The sequence below is a fragment of the Chelmon rostratus genome, chromosome 12 (assembly GCF_017976325.1).
Source record: "Chelmon rostratus isolate fCheRos1 chromosome 12, fCheRos1.pri, whole genome shotgun sequence".
In the NCBI taxonomy this organism is placed as follows: Eukaryota; Metazoa; Chordata; class Actinopteri; order Chaetodontiformes; family Chaetodontidae; genus Chelmon; species Chelmon rostratus.
Window position 1 is genome coordinate 4,585,320 of NC_055669.1, and position 18,426 is coordinate 4,603,745.

The 18,426-nt window shown below is 41.1% G+C and overlaps 1 protein-coding gene across 1 annotated transcript in view; it reads left to right on the plus strand.

Annotated features, from left to right (window-relative positions):
* Positions 1-18,426, plus strand: part of astn1 (astrotactin 1) — a 352,841-nt gene that overhangs the window by 191,336 nt on the left and 143,079 nt on the right. The window contains exons 16-17 of the mRNA XM_041949058.1: positions 9,719-9,823; positions 18,070-18,258. Of these exons, the coding sequence (XP_041804992.1) occupies positions 9,719-9,823; positions 18,070-18,258 (294 nt within the window). The remainder of the gene's footprint in view (positions 1-9,718; positions 9,824-18,069; positions 18,259-18,426) is intronic.

The following is an 18,426-nucleotide window of genomic DNA, read 5'->3' on the forward strand; positions in this document are numbered from 1 at the left end:
TTTTCTGCCCTGCATCCAGTGGGACAGAGTCACAAATGTTAACAAGAGAACTCAATTTACATTCGCCGAGCAGGCTAATTGCAGCTGGGACAAAGACGGCAGGAGTTTTCTCCACTTTTTCTCAATGGAAATCACAAGTGGTATTGAGTTTTTTTCCCCCTTCTATTGGTTCACATCCAGCTTCTTCCAAGACTGCCATCCACATTATGCAGTGTGTTTTTGGATTGTAAGTCTGATTACCTGTGCCACTCATAATCTGAAGTGTTTAGCAGCTCCAGTTTTAACAAAGAAATAATCAGCACTGTCTGGTTTCTCTATGACTGTTATTGACTGTGACCACACTGAGCACTGACACCTGGACTGGCACATGAATTCATCACGGTTATCACACTCACTGCTATAGTTTAATAGTGGAATGGCAACAGCCTATGGTTTGTCGGGGTTTGTAGAAAGGAACTTAATTTAAATCAAATAATTATTAAGTGCCTTCCTTTGCAGATTTCCTTATCTGCATTGAAGGTGTAAGGAGCAAGGGTTTATTATATAATAATAAAAAAAAGACTGATCCAGCCCCCGAGGCAGTTCATAAATACAAAAAAAAGCAATTACTTTAAGTTTTCTTCATTTTTTTTTCAAGGCTAAAACATAAAATGGTAGATTAACAAGTTTTTCCAAGTGGTCCCTGAACACAACACGAGTAGTGTTGATATCACGTCAATACGTCATGACACATGTGAACAAAACAGAAGTTGATGCGGAGTGTTGCCCTTCCTAAGAGAAATGGACAAACAATTTTTTTTGTTCAGGTAAAAGAAAAACCAGTATGTTTGGTTTGTTTATTTGTGGGGACGTGGTTGCAGTGTAGCAGAAGGCTGATCTCAAATCATTACAGCTAAACAGGCTAAACTGGATGAGCTATGAGGACTAATGCGCCTGTATCAAGTTAAAGCTCTTCGGTGGAGTTTGGATTTCCAACAAGCAGCTTTCACAGACACATTCTGACAGAGACCGTGTTCTGCAGGCGACAAGCTGAAACCTCATTCAGGAGAGTCTTGTTGCTGCTGTGGAGCTGCTAGAACCAGACAAAGTGAAACTGTTCTAAAGTGTGTGCTTGCCTGGAATAATTCATAGAGATGAAGGAAAACCCGATGTGGAAACACATTGACAGCAAGTGTCTGTGTGATTTGGCCTTCATGGTGGACATTACCAAGAACCCCTCAGAGATGAACCTGAACACTGAGCACTTTCCTGCTCTGCAAGTACAAAAGCTGCTGTGACATCTGAATATGCAGCTGAGTGTGAAAACTCCTTCAGACATTTGCTGAGAGGTTTCTGGACATATTTCCATGCTACTCTCATTTGCTTGTGCTTCTGGATGCAGACGATGCAAGATGACCAAAAATACCAAACGTACAGGCAACATGCATTCATGGCAGGAAAAGAGCAGCTTGTGCTTGTCTTTGCATCACAAGTGTCACATGTCAGGATGACTGTACATTTATTTTGACTAAGCAGTTAAGTTAAACTTCTTAAATGACATTTTGTAGAGAAGACTTTCGCCTTGGGACCTTGAATGTAATTGCACAACAAAGCCATTCTGTGTGACAAGGTGCTGGAAAATTAGAAAATGCAGGTGCATGAAGAGAATGGAGGGATAAAAAAACACCTTACCTTCATGCAGCTTAACTTGGGTGTTTTATCTTTCTGTTTGGACAATGATAAAGCAGACAAGCTAACAAAGATGGATCACAGAGCCAAAAACTCCAATAGTTGGGAATTGAACTGTGGTCCACATTGGGGCATTCATAGAAGGACTGGAGACTTTACATCCCAATGGACTACTTCTCACAGTCTCTCACAGAGCTGGACTATTGATTCAATTTTACTTTGATTTATGTATCCGCTATTCACGCCGGCCCAGCATTGTCCCGCCTATATCAGTTAAAACATATCGCTTGTGGAGAGCTGGCCGTACACTCAGTGAAGGAAATAAAACTGCTTTTCCAAATCATTCTCAGCTCTCATGTATAACATACAGTTCTGTGTCCTTCATGAGTTTTCCATTTAATATCACCATTAGTCACACAGGTGGCCTTATTAGATTCCCCTCACCGTGAATTTCATCTGTGTTAGTATAGCTGTGACCAGTGTAGCCTGAGTCTTAATAGCATTCTACAGCTGAAAAAAGTTTTACAAAACTACCTTTTTGCTCTTCTCACACACGTTAAAGCCAACATCTGTCATGGAGACTTGATGTAAACAGCATTGATTTTCAACATCGTTCTCATTGTCGAAGGAGAGCAGTGTTTTTCTCCGAAATGTACACACCGTTAATAGCTGGAAAAAACTATCAAGCAAGTCAGGCGACGGAGCCATAAACCTGCCTTCACATGATTTTGCACACTCACAGAACTAATTTTGAGTTCCGGATTGAAAGAATTAGACAAAAAACAACTGAATTAAGTCAGTCTCATCAGCTGTTACGGTTGTACTCAAATCGTTCACCAGGTTAAAGAGAACAAGACAAACAGACACAATTTGTGATGCAGCTGTAGTCATTAGGGTTGACACGCCAATTAAACTGTGGATGATGAGGAGAATTACTGTTTGGGCATTTAAATTATTGATATACTAACATGTTTACTACATTGGGTGACAAGAAATATGGTAGTGTAATCAGTCCTATGACTAGCCCCAACTTTTTAATGGTTCTTTTAATTGTCTCTGTGCAATTGATTCTGTGGTCATTGTTGCTGGATTGCATTATATCATAAACTATTACCCCTATTTTGCTCCTTTGTATACAGTACATTATGTAAATATAGTGGACAAAATATTGAACTTGTCAGAAATAACCCTTTATATGAGGCAGTCCAATAAAGCTCCACCACAAGTGGACAGCCATGAGTCAAAACACAAACAACTAAAGCAGCAGTCCAGGCAAAAACCCATAATTAAGGTAGCATTCATTTCATGGCTGTTGTATTGGATTGCATCAAATTGCATCATACAGGTGTTTCTATGTTGCTGGTCACTTAGGGTATTTTGTGTTGCAATTTGTAGAATCACTTCACTGACTGTTAGGTAGTTCAAAGAGTTACTTAACACTGAACCCCAGTTTTATTGCACTATAAATTGAACCTGGTCCCAGTCTGCGTGCAGAAGTTATTTTCCATTTTGCAGAGGAAAAAAAATGTCCTGTAGCTCTGTCCTCAAGACACCCAGAAACACTGTGAAAACTCTGTGATATTCCTGGCTGCACCCTGCCCCCAAACTAGGAAGCAAGGCAGGGCGCCGTTAGTTTGTAGCGCACATTTCATTGCGAGGAAACCCAATATGCTTTAAATTTAAAGAGGCATAAAAACGTCAAGCATGTGCAATGTAGTGGTTTATCATAAAATCAGAAAAAAAAAACATTTATTAACATATACCCACAATCTACAAGCACATTAACACTGTGCTTATGCCTGAGAAAGCAGGAAGCTTTAGCTTCAAGTGTAGATATAGTTTTTAAAGATCACAGCTCATCGGGCGTGTCATTCCAGAGGACAGGTCCACAGTAACTAGGAGCACCTTTATTAGCTCCAGATCTTATTCTGAGTCCAACCAAAAGGCCACTGTCTGGAGACCTGAGCGGGTACAGTCAGCGAACAAGTCAGAAATATACTGGGAAGCTGAACCATGTAGTGCCATAAAAACCAATAGAATGGGAAGCCAATGAAGGGATTTAAGCATTGAAGTGATGTGATGTTTTCTTGTAAGGTGAATTCATTCTGTGTGAGCTGAAGCTTCCTATTGACCGTTTTGATAATCCAGTGAGAAAAGCATTGCATCAGTCTCATATGTTCAAAATCAATGCATGAACCAGTTTCTCCGAATCACACTGTGGTATGGATCTTTTTATCAGGCAATGTCATTTTCACTCCCCATCGCACCATCCACAAACCCCCACCTCCCGACGTATAATTAAAGGAATCGGCGGTCGTGACAGTGACGGTGAGAGGATGGAGGTGTGAGCTGCAAAGACGCAGAGATACAGCGAGCATGCACCCGAGAACAGTGCTGCTCGGTCAATCCTCATAGATGACAGTGTTAATACAGTGAATGCTTTTTTTACTCTGTGAAGCTTTAAAGTCAAACACTGCATGTGATCTATGAACTAATTATCTTAATGAGAATGTAAAAATGCAGTTTGCAACTGCAGCCATCGTGAATTTAATCCAGAATGTGGTGGCGTAAAAATATAAGGTCTCACAAAAAAGAGATACTCAAAGACCAGCTGGAGTTCCTCAGAATCCAGTTAGCCGCAGTGCTAACGTATTCAGTTAACTCTCCTCTGTTAGCTGCTCCGAGCAGATGTGTGACAGCCATTAACGGCGAGAAATATTTATTCATGTAATAGCTTTTAAAAACACCGAGTTTTGTTATGAAAGCCGTTTTTACACCTTGTATTTTCACAAAGGGAACCAGCGGTGGGACGCGGCGCAGCCCTGACCAGGCTGCTTTCTCTGAGAGGCTCTGGCAGCGACTGCATGGAGAGAGACTGTGAACTTGGGATGTTTGCAAAGTGAAGTTCAGTCAAATTAATCATTCTGTCAGACAATGAGAGCAGAGCACCCCAGGGCTAAAAGGGAGACAAGGCCTTTCAGCAAGAAGAAGAATACGCTGCTACTGTATATGTTTTGGGCTTGTTATTCATTTTCACTAAGGGAGGCGGAGGCGGGGATGGGGAGTGGGGGTGGCGGTTGTGTAGTGGTGTGCTCTCGCTCTCTCTGTGCCGGGGAATATATCTATCGTTCCGGGGAGCCATTTCCCATAAGAGGGGATAAATGGATGTAGCTGAAGGTGAGGACAATGCAGGAACATCACATTTAGAGGCTTATTCATCAAGTTCATAGGTGGTGTCAGGCCTCTGCCAAATGTTGCATTTTCGCAGCACCCTTGTAAAGGAACTGTTACTGGCCTTGCACGCATCCCAACACTCATCATACGTCATATCTAATTTGTGTCTCCGTGCGTATGCTCAAAATCTCTTTTTCATTTTTTTTCTAAATTAGAATGTTAATGTCTTGTCTTATGCCCCATGCACCTCGATACATGTTGGTCTCACGTCTAAATAACCCCCGAAGAAGAAGATCCCTCGCATGTTAGATTCGTCTTTTGGCCGATTCGTCTTTTTTGGTGTTGCTGCTAGGGGAACTTTTTGTTCAAAAAACCCATCCTTACAAAAAAAAAGCCCTCGGAAATAATCAGAAAACCACGATGATCACAACAGCTGATCATCCGTCATCCAGATTAACTGCTCAGTGTGAATATCAAGCAAAATGCCGAAAGAAAAGTCTCAGCACACTAAACTCGACCACTGCTGGACTGCACTGTGCAATGAATGGATTATTGCTCTGACGGTGTATTAGAGAATCCTGCTTGCTCAGACTGGTGACAAGCAGGAGCGAGCGTCCCTCACGCCACAACTTTGTATCATTCCCTTCCAGCTCAGCTCTGCTCCTCGGCAGCGCTGCCACTGCGGTTACAAAGACACGGGGCTTGAGCTCCCTCTCGCACGCCAGGCCCCGAACACCGCACATTGCATCAGTAATAATCCTGTCATGTCTGAATAAAGCCATTATGGAGCATTTACGCAACAGAGACCAGCGTTTGAATGCCAGAGCCATAACAGATAGATGAAGCCAGGAACATTGCAGATTCCTTGCCTAAAAAGAGCTTTTTATATCAGAGGGTTTATTTTGTTGGCACAAATTACCTGAATTAAGTAAATGCACACTTGCCCATTTCAGTGCATGAAATAAATAAAGGTGTGCATTTGCAGTGTTGTTTCACGCTGACTCTGGAGAGTTGCTACACTTAAAAACCCTTTCCACGTTTGCCAGAAACATTTGTCTTAATATGTGACAGCAGAGCTTTTGGGCTTAGTGTTTGCTCACGACCGCTTTGTTAATACAGTGATTTGTTTAGTTTTTGCGTGTCTCCCATAAGATGCTGGCATGTCTGTATCTTAAATATGTGCAACAGAATGTGAGTAGATTTAACCGTTTTTACCGTGAAGACAGAGATGCTTTCCCTTATCGCTCTTCTATCATGCACCTCTTCTTCATGCTCATCCACTTTTGCAGCCTCTCACTTTTTAGTGCGCTCCTTTCACGTCTCAATTTATCTTTCTAATGCACGCCCTGCGAATTGTCTCACACGCACACTAGCTCTTCTCTTTTTGCTCCATCTGTCCGTTTTCCGTTCCCCTCTTCCCAGGAAACGTGTCTCAGTCACGAGCGTTATCCAGATACCTTCTGGATTGGTTGTGAACACGGTGGGGGCAGTCATGGTGATGTATGGCTGTAATCCCGCTGCTGCCGTGTGCCATGGTTGTCAGTTTCTATGGGAGACAAGATGATTTATATTCTGCAGCTCTGCTTATGGCCTGATATAAGTGAAGCTAATGTTAAAGGCCCGATCCTGCATTCTTATGCGATCATGTGGGGGTCCTGCTGCTGATGGGAACAAATGAAGACAGGCACTTTTACTCGCTTTGCTTTCATTATTGCACTTTAAAAAAATTGTTTATAATGAGAAAATAATTATAGGTCTGCAGCCGTAACCAAAGGAGAAGGGAGGGAGATTACTTATTCACTCCGAGTCATGTTCGCTAAGAATCTGTGCACTTCATGCTGCATGCTGCTGTATCTATAATTCATGTGTTGAAAAAGAGGCTGATTGGTCCTTAAACACTCTCCTGTAAACTAGAGAGAGCAGCCAGGTCTCTCCCACTGTGGTGCACAGTGAACGTTCCCTCTTCTCATGTGTCCCGTTTACATGTCCACACGTTGTGCTTGATCTGCCGCTGACTATTTGTTGCGGCGGAGAAGACGACAGGTCGTTGGTCGGAGGAACAAGACGCATGCAGAAGGTTTGACGGCCGTGCAGTGCATCAAAATGATAAACCTTCTTACATGAGTGACTTCTTCAGGCAGACGAGATGGCCATTATCGATTTGAGCAGGGGGTAAGATTGGTAAATGAAAGAAAATCAATAAAGATAATATACTGGGCTTTAAAGGAACGCTGTGTTAATACAACATGAAAAACTACCTATGGCAGCATTACCAGTAGCTTCACTCAAGTGTTTTGAGTGGCGTGTTAAACCTTGTAGAGGACTGTGATCCGCAGTGACTCCAGTCAAAAAACAGCTGGATTCCAGTAAGGTTGGGGTTTGATGGCGTTTTACCAAATCTGTATCAAACACTGAGTCCAAACCCTGCCCAGTCTCTTGTCACATTCTTTTGAGTTCACTTTTTATTTGTAACCAAGATGAAATTAAAATGAATAAAACTTTCTTTTTTTTTAGATCTGCACTTACTCACTACAAAGTTGTGTGACAGCCTAATCATTGTTTACAACCTGTATACATGACATATAAAAACAGCTACACCCTGCTTATTTTCCACAACTTATTTAGCATGCTGCCGGCAAGCCTAGCGTGGCCATGCTAATGGATGGCAATGTCAGACAGTCCTTCAGTCAGCCGGTCAGTCCACTACCTTGGTCTGGATTAATTGCCATGAAGTCCTGCACAGGTGTTCATGATCCTGACGCTGGAGTTCTTACTCATCGTGTGAAATGTTTCAACATTTACTACGCGGAGCGGCACACCATTTAATACCGACATTCATGGTTCCCAGATGTTGAATCAGATGATAAGCTGCAGTTTTGAGTGAAATGTCTCAGCAGTGGTAGGAGGAGTTACCATTGAGTGTGATCATGCTCCCCTCATGATGAACTGTAATTATCTCTGTACATTTTTTTCATTAAATGATCATCAACTCCAAATTTCTATTTGTCCAAGTCACAAGGGTTAACGACCAAATATACCTTCAAAACTGATGCCATTCGCATAAGCCTCAGCTGTATTTTGTGTTGATAAGCAGATGTCAGCATGCTAACATGCTAAGTGAATAGAAGAGAGCCAGCTTAACATCAGCATGTTATCATTTTTGTTGTGAGCATTTCAGTGTACCAATACAAATTATTCATGTGATATGCGAGAACATTAAACGCTGTCTAACTGGAGGAGAACGGACACTTGGTTGGCCCACTCGTTGATCAATGACTTACGTTACAGTGTGAGCCTCTGACTTAACGAGGATGAACCATGAATGTTTGTCAGCTGCAGCTGGTATAATCTGCTGTTGGCAGTGTTTGTCATTTTAAAACTGAGGTCAGTGTTGGCTGAAAGTGAGAATCCTGCTCCCCGACTGTGTTGCCCATGCTAACGTAAAGAACAAGTCCAGACAAACAGGAGATCTGTTGGCCTTGGAGCTCAGTGAACAATCTGGAACCAGATCCAGGTGACAGACAATTAATTACAAGCAGGTGACAGACAATTAATTACAAGCAATTTTCATAATTAATTAGTCATCATTTATCAAACAAAAATAGCAAACATGCACTTCTTCCAGTGTCTCAAATATCAGACTTTCTCAGCTTTACGTTGTTATATATTGAATAACAGGACAAAACAAGCTCAGAGAAACAGTGATAGACAGTTTTTTCTATTTTTTACACATCATACAGTGGATTACACTTGATTGACTGGTCACTAATAAAAATACTGATAAGATGCAGCCTTTGTTGACTTTTTGGCTGAGCGGCTTTCTTCCTCTGAACAGAAATAGTTGTTGTGTCTGAATGAGTCTTGGTTGTGACAGTTTAATTAGTACGAATTATGCATAAATTGTGCTCTTCTCATTGTCAAAGTGGGACATTTTGCACGTGATGAGAAATGAATAGTCTGAACGAGTGTTGTCCTTCTAAATTAAGAGTTATGCTGTTTCAGACTCGCAGCTTCACTTCGTGATCTGTGAGTCATGCAGATATTGTGCTAATGAATATAAAAGAAAAAGAAAGAATCCAGACTCTGGGAAATCATTGAAATTTTGATGAGGCACTAAGGATCATGAATAAATTGATTTTTCTTTTTATTGTTTTTATTAGACACGATGAACAACAATAAGGTGTCGAAACGTCTCAGATTCAGACTCTGCTCCATTTTCATTATAAATAAGCAGTTTTACTTGGTTTAGTACATCACCCGAATGAGATAATTTTCAGTGTCATGCAGGATCTTTGTACTACAAAGAGAGAACATAAATTGGTTATAGGTTTGACACAAAGAGGGAAAAGTTGGAGGTCTCTGGAATACGCCAGTGATATTTAAATATCTGAAAATAGAAAAAATGTGCTGTATACTCCAGTGAGTGGCCTTCGCGATCATCAAACACCGAAGACTTCAGCCTGACGTCGACTATATCACTGTTTTTGAATAGATTTTGCATTAAAGTTGCCATTTGCTGTGCTTTTTTTTTTTTTTTTTCTGGGGAGGGTGGGCTGTAGCTCGGGCTCCACTTTGATCTAACACCGGAGACTTTGCTTGCTTCTCTCTCCTGTCATCTGATATAGTATTAATATTTATCAAATATTATTCCTGATTCTGGAGGTAAAGTAAACAAGAATGAGATGTAGGACCACCCTTTGATCTAAAACTGAAGGCTGTAATTTCCTCCACTACAGGAGTAAATAACACATTAATATTACAGTTTTTTTCTGTGTGCTTTTCCAGGTGTGGTGCTGAAGCACCCTGAGGCATGCTTTAATGCAGCAGCAGGGACTGCATCCATATGAACAACTGGCTTTTTTGTGTGTTATTGCAGGTATGGTGAACTACAGCGAGGTGTCTGGCTACCCCCTTGTTCAGCACTGGAGTCTTCGCTCTGTGCTATACCACGTCAAACTCAATCAGTGGGTCCTCTCTCAAGGTAAATCACTCTGCGCTTCTGGGAATTAATTATATATATCATTTGTTATTACTGATTGTTTATTTATGCTGGGGGGGACCATGCTCGGGTCTCTGTGGCATAGACTGTCACGCACTCCGTGGAGAAAAACACCGTCAGCTATCAATTATTTATCGCATTGTAATTAATGTGACACATCAAGGTTAGCAGCTCATCATAACAGCTTGGGTACTTTAATTTTCTTTTCTGATCAGCGTGATTAACAGGCTGGCAAGTGTTCTGATCTTGTGCTAAAATATACTGTACGGACTCACCTGAACATGCACTAAATTGTAGCAGCGTGCACGCAGAAAACATGCATGCAGAAAAACACGCACTTCTTAATCTGTTCTTATCGGCAACAGAGGCATTTTTATGGTAATAAAGTTCTTGAGCATATTAAGACCATCACCACAGGGCACGTTGCTGGTAGTGTTGTAATGTGGTGTTAAAAGGTTCAAGTTCGGTCCATTATATCAAATTAAACCCTTGTTGAAACAGTCAATTATGGACTAATTGTGGTGGTGCTGTTCCTCCGCAGTACTTTGAGAACCCTGAAAGGCAATAAACGGGTGAGGGTCAAGTTCCCTTTAATCACAAATTAGCAAAGTGTCACTTCAAAAGGCTGCAAACTAAAAAGCTGCTCAAGAAGCACAACCAAACAAGAGGGACATGGAGCTGGAAGACACAGCGCTCACTGACTGTTATAATTAAACCTCAACTCCTCTGTTAATTGTATAACTTTTAATATCCAATAGGCACACATAGCCCTACAGTGCTTGTGAAGATATATGTATTCAAACAAAATGATTATAAACCAGTATAAACTGGATCTATTGCTCTGGACAGCGAAAGGTTGCAGCAGTTCACTTAAAAAAGTGGCCTTTTCAGGGAGCAACCTAACCCTGGACCTCATAATGGTGAGTTTAAGTTAGGTGACTGCTGCACAGCACAAGCACATGGTCGTTACAGCCGGTCCAGAAGGAATGGATGCTTCCTTAATAGGAAACAGAAAAGCCTTAAACTGATTTACAGATTGTATAATGGCCGTATGAGATGAGGGACTGTCAGTGTGGCGAGTGATGATCAAAGACTGGTGGGACATGCTGCGTCCAAAACAAATTCATGTTGACAGAGCATTGTTCTCTGCATCCGTTGTCATCTGCAGCATTCAAGCTATTTTTCCCAGCACTTTGTGTGTGTGTTTTTTTCAATTCAGTATCTTAAACAATTTTGACGAAATGGCACAAAAGTAACAGTCTGTTTTTCTTCATGCCGTTTCCAGCAGCCTTCATAAAAAAAAAAACGCATGCAAATGAGTTCAGCAGCATGGGTAATGTATGCATGCACAGGATTAACCACCCAACACAGCACAATTCCTCAGAAAATGATAAAGTGCATTAATATTTTTTCATGTAAAATAGAAATATTTGGCAAAATGAGAGTTTTAAATTACTTTTGTATTTTATATTTAAGTCACTACTATATAGCTCGGGTGAGTACACCGCTTCAAAAGGTGTGTCATTGAAAAAGTATTGTGCAATACTTTTTCATTACTACTGTTTACTATTTTGCTATTTTATTATTATGTATATAATCTTTTTACTGCTTGCTATTTTGATATTTTATTATGTATAGTTTGTTCTTTATAGTCTTATTTCACAATTTCAAATCCATCTATTTACAAAAGTGGTTTATGTCCACACTCAGATGATCTTTGCGTTTCAGCCCTCCAGTTGAAAAACAGCGTGTGTGTGTGTGTGTGTGTGTGTTGTGTGCATGTGTGTGTGTGTGTGTCGCCACCCACCCCCCCAGAACAATGCTTTTCCAAACCAGTCTCCAGAGTGTGTCCATCTTAAAATGCTGACTCGGTCTTTCAGTGTGTACCAGGTAAATGGAGCCCAGTGAGGGTCGGGGGCTGCGCGCCAGTGAAGTTAAGACGGCAACCTTTAGTCGCTTCCTGCTTTCCTCGCGAGCGTTCGTTTTAAATGTCAGTGCAGCCAAATACACGGCTGAACTCAGAGAGCGGGCTGACACCCGGCACAGTCACAGCCGATTGCGTGGCTGTGAAGTCAAGAAGACCGCTTCCTGTAGTTCTTCCTGTCTTTCCTGCATTTTTCAGGATCTTTAAATTCCCATTTTAGCTTTATTTTAAATATACATGTGTAATGCCAGTAATGGCACTGAGTTAATGCAGATGATTGCATGACTGTTGTCTGTTGATGTTTACCCCCTCAGAAAAACATGGCTCTGGCAGCACATCTTTTCCGACTACATGATTGATTACATGTGTTTTCACTCGTCAGAATTTTGCTGATATTTCATATGTTATATTCGTTTTGGTATTGTGCAAGCAAACAAGCAAAGTATAGCTTGCGACGTGAGGAAGAAAAAGAGACGTTGCCAAGAAAACACTAACCGGGTCTGACGCTCTCATTTTCATATGTGCTTTTATTCATTAGGCTATTTTTTAGACGAGGTTTGATATTATGGGACTGTCACGTACAAATATGATGACGGATAGAGTGACAGATGTAGAAGGAGAGATCGGTGGATAGATAGAAAGGAGGTCATACAGAGATATGTATTCCATTTTATTTTCCTTGTCTTTTTCTCTGTCTCTCTGATAGCCTGTCACATATCACAAAGCTTTGTATCCATACCAAGACCGAGGCGTTCTGACAGTGCCTGCCATGGAAACTCCACAGAATGAGATAACTGTGGATAGGTATTTAGTCAAGCAATGCTTCCTCTGAAGGCTGCTCCTGGCTGCTGACACGTCAGGGATTATACTGAATATTTCCTGACGGGTTTCTCACTACTAAATGTATTATTCTATGAAATCCATCTGCTTTTTTGCTTTTTATCCGCCTCACTAGCGTAACTTGACTTGCTCTGTTGCCGTTGTTTCAGGGTGTAGTAAAATCTGTTGAGATATTGCATTCAGTCATTCTGCCTGGCTGTAAGAAGAGTGTCATTTCATAATTTGGATTTTTGTCATGCTTTAAGTGCATGCATTATTCATAAATCCATCATAAATAGTTTCCATTCTGATAAGTGCAGCTGCCCTACTGTAAATACAGCCATGTCGCCTCTAATGCATTTCCAATGGTGCCGCTTTGGTTTGAAAGTGGCTGCCACGTCTGCTGAGGATACAGTTTCTATTTTCCTTTCACTCAGAAGCGACTCGGCAGCCTCCGTCTTTTTTACTCCCGTTTCCCACTTTAGCTCATCATATTTCAACAGCCACTGGAGGGGCGAGCCTACTGATTTTTACATCTGATAGCAAAGCCCCCATCGCTCATGCTCACTGCCGCTCTCTGTCTCTCACTTCACTGGCCTCCTAATTTAATTTTAGAGGAGAAGTAAGAGCGAGCGGAGCGTGAGTGCTGAGATATTAATACTGCTTCTCCTGGAAATGATAATGATGAATTGCTATTGCACTTTTGCTTTCAAATATTTGCTGAGAGAGAATCCCAGCGAGCACATGGTCATTTTGTTATCGTGTGGTCAATGTATCATATCAAAGATGCTTTCTCATGGACTTTATTTTGTGGTTCTGCGTCTCAGTCAGTGAATTCACTACAATTTGCTTGTCTCCAATTAAGTCACCATTACCTTCCCCTACAAATCCACAGAGTTATATACACTGGCCTGCAGAAGTCCATTTATCCCAGCATTGTGGGTAAAAACCTCTCATTTCAGCTTAGGACTCTCCTAGGACACAAAACTCCTGAGGGAGAATCGCTGTGCAAATTAGCTATAAAAAGAATCCTTAACCCTGAGGGCTTTACTGCCACTTACTGCACACTGCTCTAAATAAAGAGGGAAACACTCACCGTCAGCCTTTGAGTCGTTCCGATGTCTGCCTGCAACACAACAGTGGATGGTGCAGTCATATCCTGCCAGAAATTAGGCTGCATGTGTCACAGGTGCTGTGGCCGACCCTTTTACAAAAACCCAGCAGGCTGTTTTTTGAATAAAAATGTACAGTCGTAAACATGCATTTTCCGAAGGAAAAACTTGCATAATCATTACCAAAACAAAACAGCTGCTTATCAACATAACTTATTCCCCCCACACTGTAGATGGCACAACCCATTACATCATGTTAGGGCATGTCGGCAAGAGAATAAAAACAGGAAGTATTTGCTTGCCTCCCCCTTTAAACTCCTGAGAAAGCACGGTGAATAAGTTAGAATGAAGCAAACTGATATTGTACATAACTCAAGAAAACTATAAATTAAAGCAATAAATGAATTTAAACAATGTATGCCCAGAGTTTTGAACTCTGATGGTAACTCTAATGGTAGCTGTAGCAATAAAATGCTAAACCCAAACAAACCCAGGATAGTACATTTTTGTACTGCTACAGATGAAGATGGTGTTTTGGCTAAACTAGCAACTGACAAGCATTGTTGCAAGTGCATGAAGGTGCACATGGGACAAATGGTGGCATCTAATCCATGTTTTCACAATATGCAATGAAGAAACACCCGTGCCGTACTTACCATGCGCAGAGGTTTTGATACAAACAGAAAGATATGAATGTGCAACAGCAGTAGCTTTGACACTTCACCGACTCTTCTCCACTTTTTTGCTACTGTTGTTACTAATTGTTAATAATTGTAGCATTTCACTTTGTCATAATTACCACAATCAAGGTTGACAAGCCCACTGATCCAATGCAAACGTACTATGCACGTGTCTACGAGTGAAACACAACTGTTGGAAGAAAGTGAAACAATTCTGGATAAGAAAATAAAGGCAGATTTGCAGTGCAAAGAAACAAATTGCAAACATGAAAGTTGGCATTCTGTTTGAAACAGTGGATGCTCCAAGCTTATACAAAAGCATAATGTATTTTCTGCCCAAGCTTCCCATGCTGCATTATTCATTCACACCAAATGTGGGTATTCTGATTCTGATCCTTCACCAGCCTCAAAGTTTTGTAGGCGCCTCAACTCAGCTACAATACACACAACTCTCCTGAAATTGTTTCAACATCGAGAATATTTCACTCTGAATGGGTATGGTGAGCCTGTGCTACTCCATGTCCAGATGTGGACACTGTGTAGAATTAGCACTTTTTGGGTGAAAGGGTTCATGAATAGTAAGCAGTTAGCTGAGATGGCAGCAAAACCCATTTAAGACACTTAGTGCCAGACGCCTGACAGAAAAGTCTTCTTCACTCACTGTAATTTCAAATACCTGCAGTTAATAAAGTGAGACAGACCTGGATTTAAAAGGATAACAGAGGTGTTTTATACTCAAATGAAAGCTGCCAGAAACACTGACTGCATGTGGTTATCAGACACACTGTGATTGCTTTAATAATCATTGTCCTTGTTATAAGGTGATGGACACAACATTTTGTGAGAATCAAAAACAGGACAAGCAGTAATTAGGCTTTATATCAGTGGTGGTTGACCTCCACCCTCTGGGCCATACACAGCCAGCAAGACCGTTTGATCCAGCTCACAAGGTGATTCATAAATGTAAAGATTTGTCTATTCAGCAATTACCTTTTCAGCAACAAAAGGAAATAACATATAATAGTAGACTGACATGTCCTTCCGAATGGGCCCTGAACTCAACATGCATGTAGTGGTGGATGTCACATCAATGCATCAGGGCGACTGTCGAGAAAACAAAAGTAGATGTGGAGTGTCTCACCTTCCAAGAGAAATGGGGGAACCTTTTTTTTTTTTTTGAAGTAAAATGCAAGACAGTGTATCCAAGTTAGTTTGTGGGAACGCTCTCAGTGATTACAACATGATGAATTGGATGACTGCAAGGAGGAGAAGCAGAAACCTCATTCGGAAGGGGAATTTGTGATGGAATGCTTTGTTGCAGCACTGGACGAATTAAAACTGTTCAAAATGTCAGCTTCTGTGGAATAATTCAGAGATGAAGGAAACCCTTTTGTGGAAACTCAGTGATAGTGATTTGATTTTTCTTTCCTTTTCTTTTCTTTTATTTATTTAGTGCTAGATCACAACAAAAGTTATTTCATGACACTTTCTACATAGAGCAGATCTAGACTGTACTCTCTAAAGTACAGAGACCCAACAGTTTCCACACGAGCAAGCAGTTGGCAGTGGCGACGAGGAAAAATTTTCTTTTATCATTCGGAAACCTTGAACAGAACCAAGCTCTAACTAGGACCTTTTCCCAAACCAAGGCTGAGCCAACTTTATCAAAAAAGTTTGAAGCCTACTCTCAAACGTGGCGGGGGGGTTCCACAGGAGATGAGCTTGATAGCTGAACGATTTGGCTCCCATTCTACTTCTGGAGACTTCAGAAACCCTAAGTAAGCCTGCATTCTGGAAATGCAGCTCATGTGCAAAGTAACAACCTGCTACTGTGAGCAGTTCTTTTCAAGAAGGGCTCTTGCAGTTCTGCTTAAGACTGACTGACCCAAACCTAAAAAAAAAAGCTGAGAGTAGCACCGTCAATACTACCATCTGACATCAGACGCCTTGCAAAGAGGTTTGTGAGATGTATGTGATCAGTAATTCAGTATGGCCCTTGAAGGATGTTAGAAAAATTGAATGGTCTTTCATAGGAAAAAGGTTTCCCACCACTGTTTACATCATGCCATATTGAAAGGTCATTTAATTGTAACTCAAGACCATTTTTATACAAAATTTTCAATTACTCTGCTGTCTCTGAATACAAAATGTGTAGTGACGGCAGCATGGCTCATGGTCTTCTGTTGGTCAGTCCACCACTTTGGTCCAGACTGAAATATCTCAACGACTTTTAGAATTTGGAATTCATTCATGGTGCCCAGAGGATGCATCCTGATGAATTTGGTGATCCCGTCTCTTTTCCTGTAGCGCCACCAGCAGATCAAAGATGTCACCTCCAATGAAATATCTCTGCATCTACCTTATAAAAATTTCTGTACGGACATTTGTGGTTCCCAGTATCTCACTGACTGGCTATCCTTTCATATTTCATCTAGCACAACCATGAGGTTGACATTTGTGGTTTTGCGTGAAATGTCATCACAATTGGATGAAATGGCATGAAATTTGATACATTACATACACTCATGTTAAACACAGGATGAATTGTAATAACTTTGGTGATCCTCTAGTTTTTCATCTTTTGCCATCATCAGTTCAAAATTTCAACTTGTCAAGTACCTTAATTTATAACCAAATGCCTGCAAAACGAATGGTGCTAGCAAGTCAAACTATAACAAACTCTGTAAACTGAGATAGGTTAGAAGAACAACTTGAAGTTAGATTTTATTTGGTGATATAGCCGCTAAACATCAACAAAATGCCTGTAAAACCAGTGATATTCCCACCAGCATCAGATGTACCTTTATTTAATGTCACGCTCTGACTCAGATGGTCAACATGGTAAACATACTTGTTAAACATCAGCATTTTAGAGCTGTCACTGAGTGCATGTTTGTGTGCTCATGTAGCATTTAGCTCAATGCACCACTGCATACACACAGACACACACACACACACAGACACACACACATATTGATCTACATCGATCTCAAATACCATGAAATAAGCTCCCCCATATCTACTGCATGTATGATTTTTGTTTGAGAAGCTTCATTAGCATTTTAGCTTCACTTCACATTTTAGGATTCACATTTTTTTTATTTGAAATAACCTAAAATTCATGTAGCAGGTGAATGAAACTGTAAGAAACTGAAGGTGAGTATATACACAAGGTGAGTATATAAACAAGTCCTTCATGGTTTTCCTGTCAATATAGAGTCAATCAAGAGCCAAAGGCCACGTAGAGATGGGGAGCCATTGCATGGGCACAGCTGGGACCTACGGTGCTGTATGTGCACATTCAACATGCATATTGAGGGAATATACTATGCAGTCACTCCATGGTTAGAAGTCTTATATTCTGTGGTGTAGAGCAGTTGTAGAGGAGATTTCCTTTAGTTAGTACCAAGGCAGCATCTGTATTTATCTGTGATCCATGCAAAGCCTGTGAGACGCTGCAGCTTTGTGTGCCTTATGGGTAAGACACATCAAAAACACCTAGCTCTTGAAAGATGCATTTTCACAGTGCTTCAGAAGATGGGGAGTGGCTGAGCAAACAAAACACATTCCTATATTTTCCCTCTAACCCCAAACTCCTCTTTGTTGTTTTGTTTCTCATTCTCTTTTTTTTGTTTTCGTTGAAAGCGCTCACCTCTATTTTTTATTTTGTCTTTTTTTTCTCCATCTACCCAGCCTTCAGCTCTGCCATCCATTCTCTGGACGGGGCGACGCAGAGGAGTGACTTTGTCTCCATCCTCAGGGAGTTTGGGAACCACTACGTGCAGGAGGCGGTGTATGGCTTCCAGGAGTCCTGTACCATCTGGTACCCCAACAAACAGGTCCAGAGGCAGCTGTGGCTGGAGTACCAGGACATTAGCAAAGGTAGGACACACACACACATGGCGAGTGCTTCTCTTAGAGGACTGTAATTCTAGTATTAATTTAATCAACAAAAATCATGACTAAATATGTGAGTCTTTTTTTCCATGATTGAGATGAGACAAAGACAAAACAGCAGATGTTTCAAGGAGTACAAGCTTCAATCCAAAA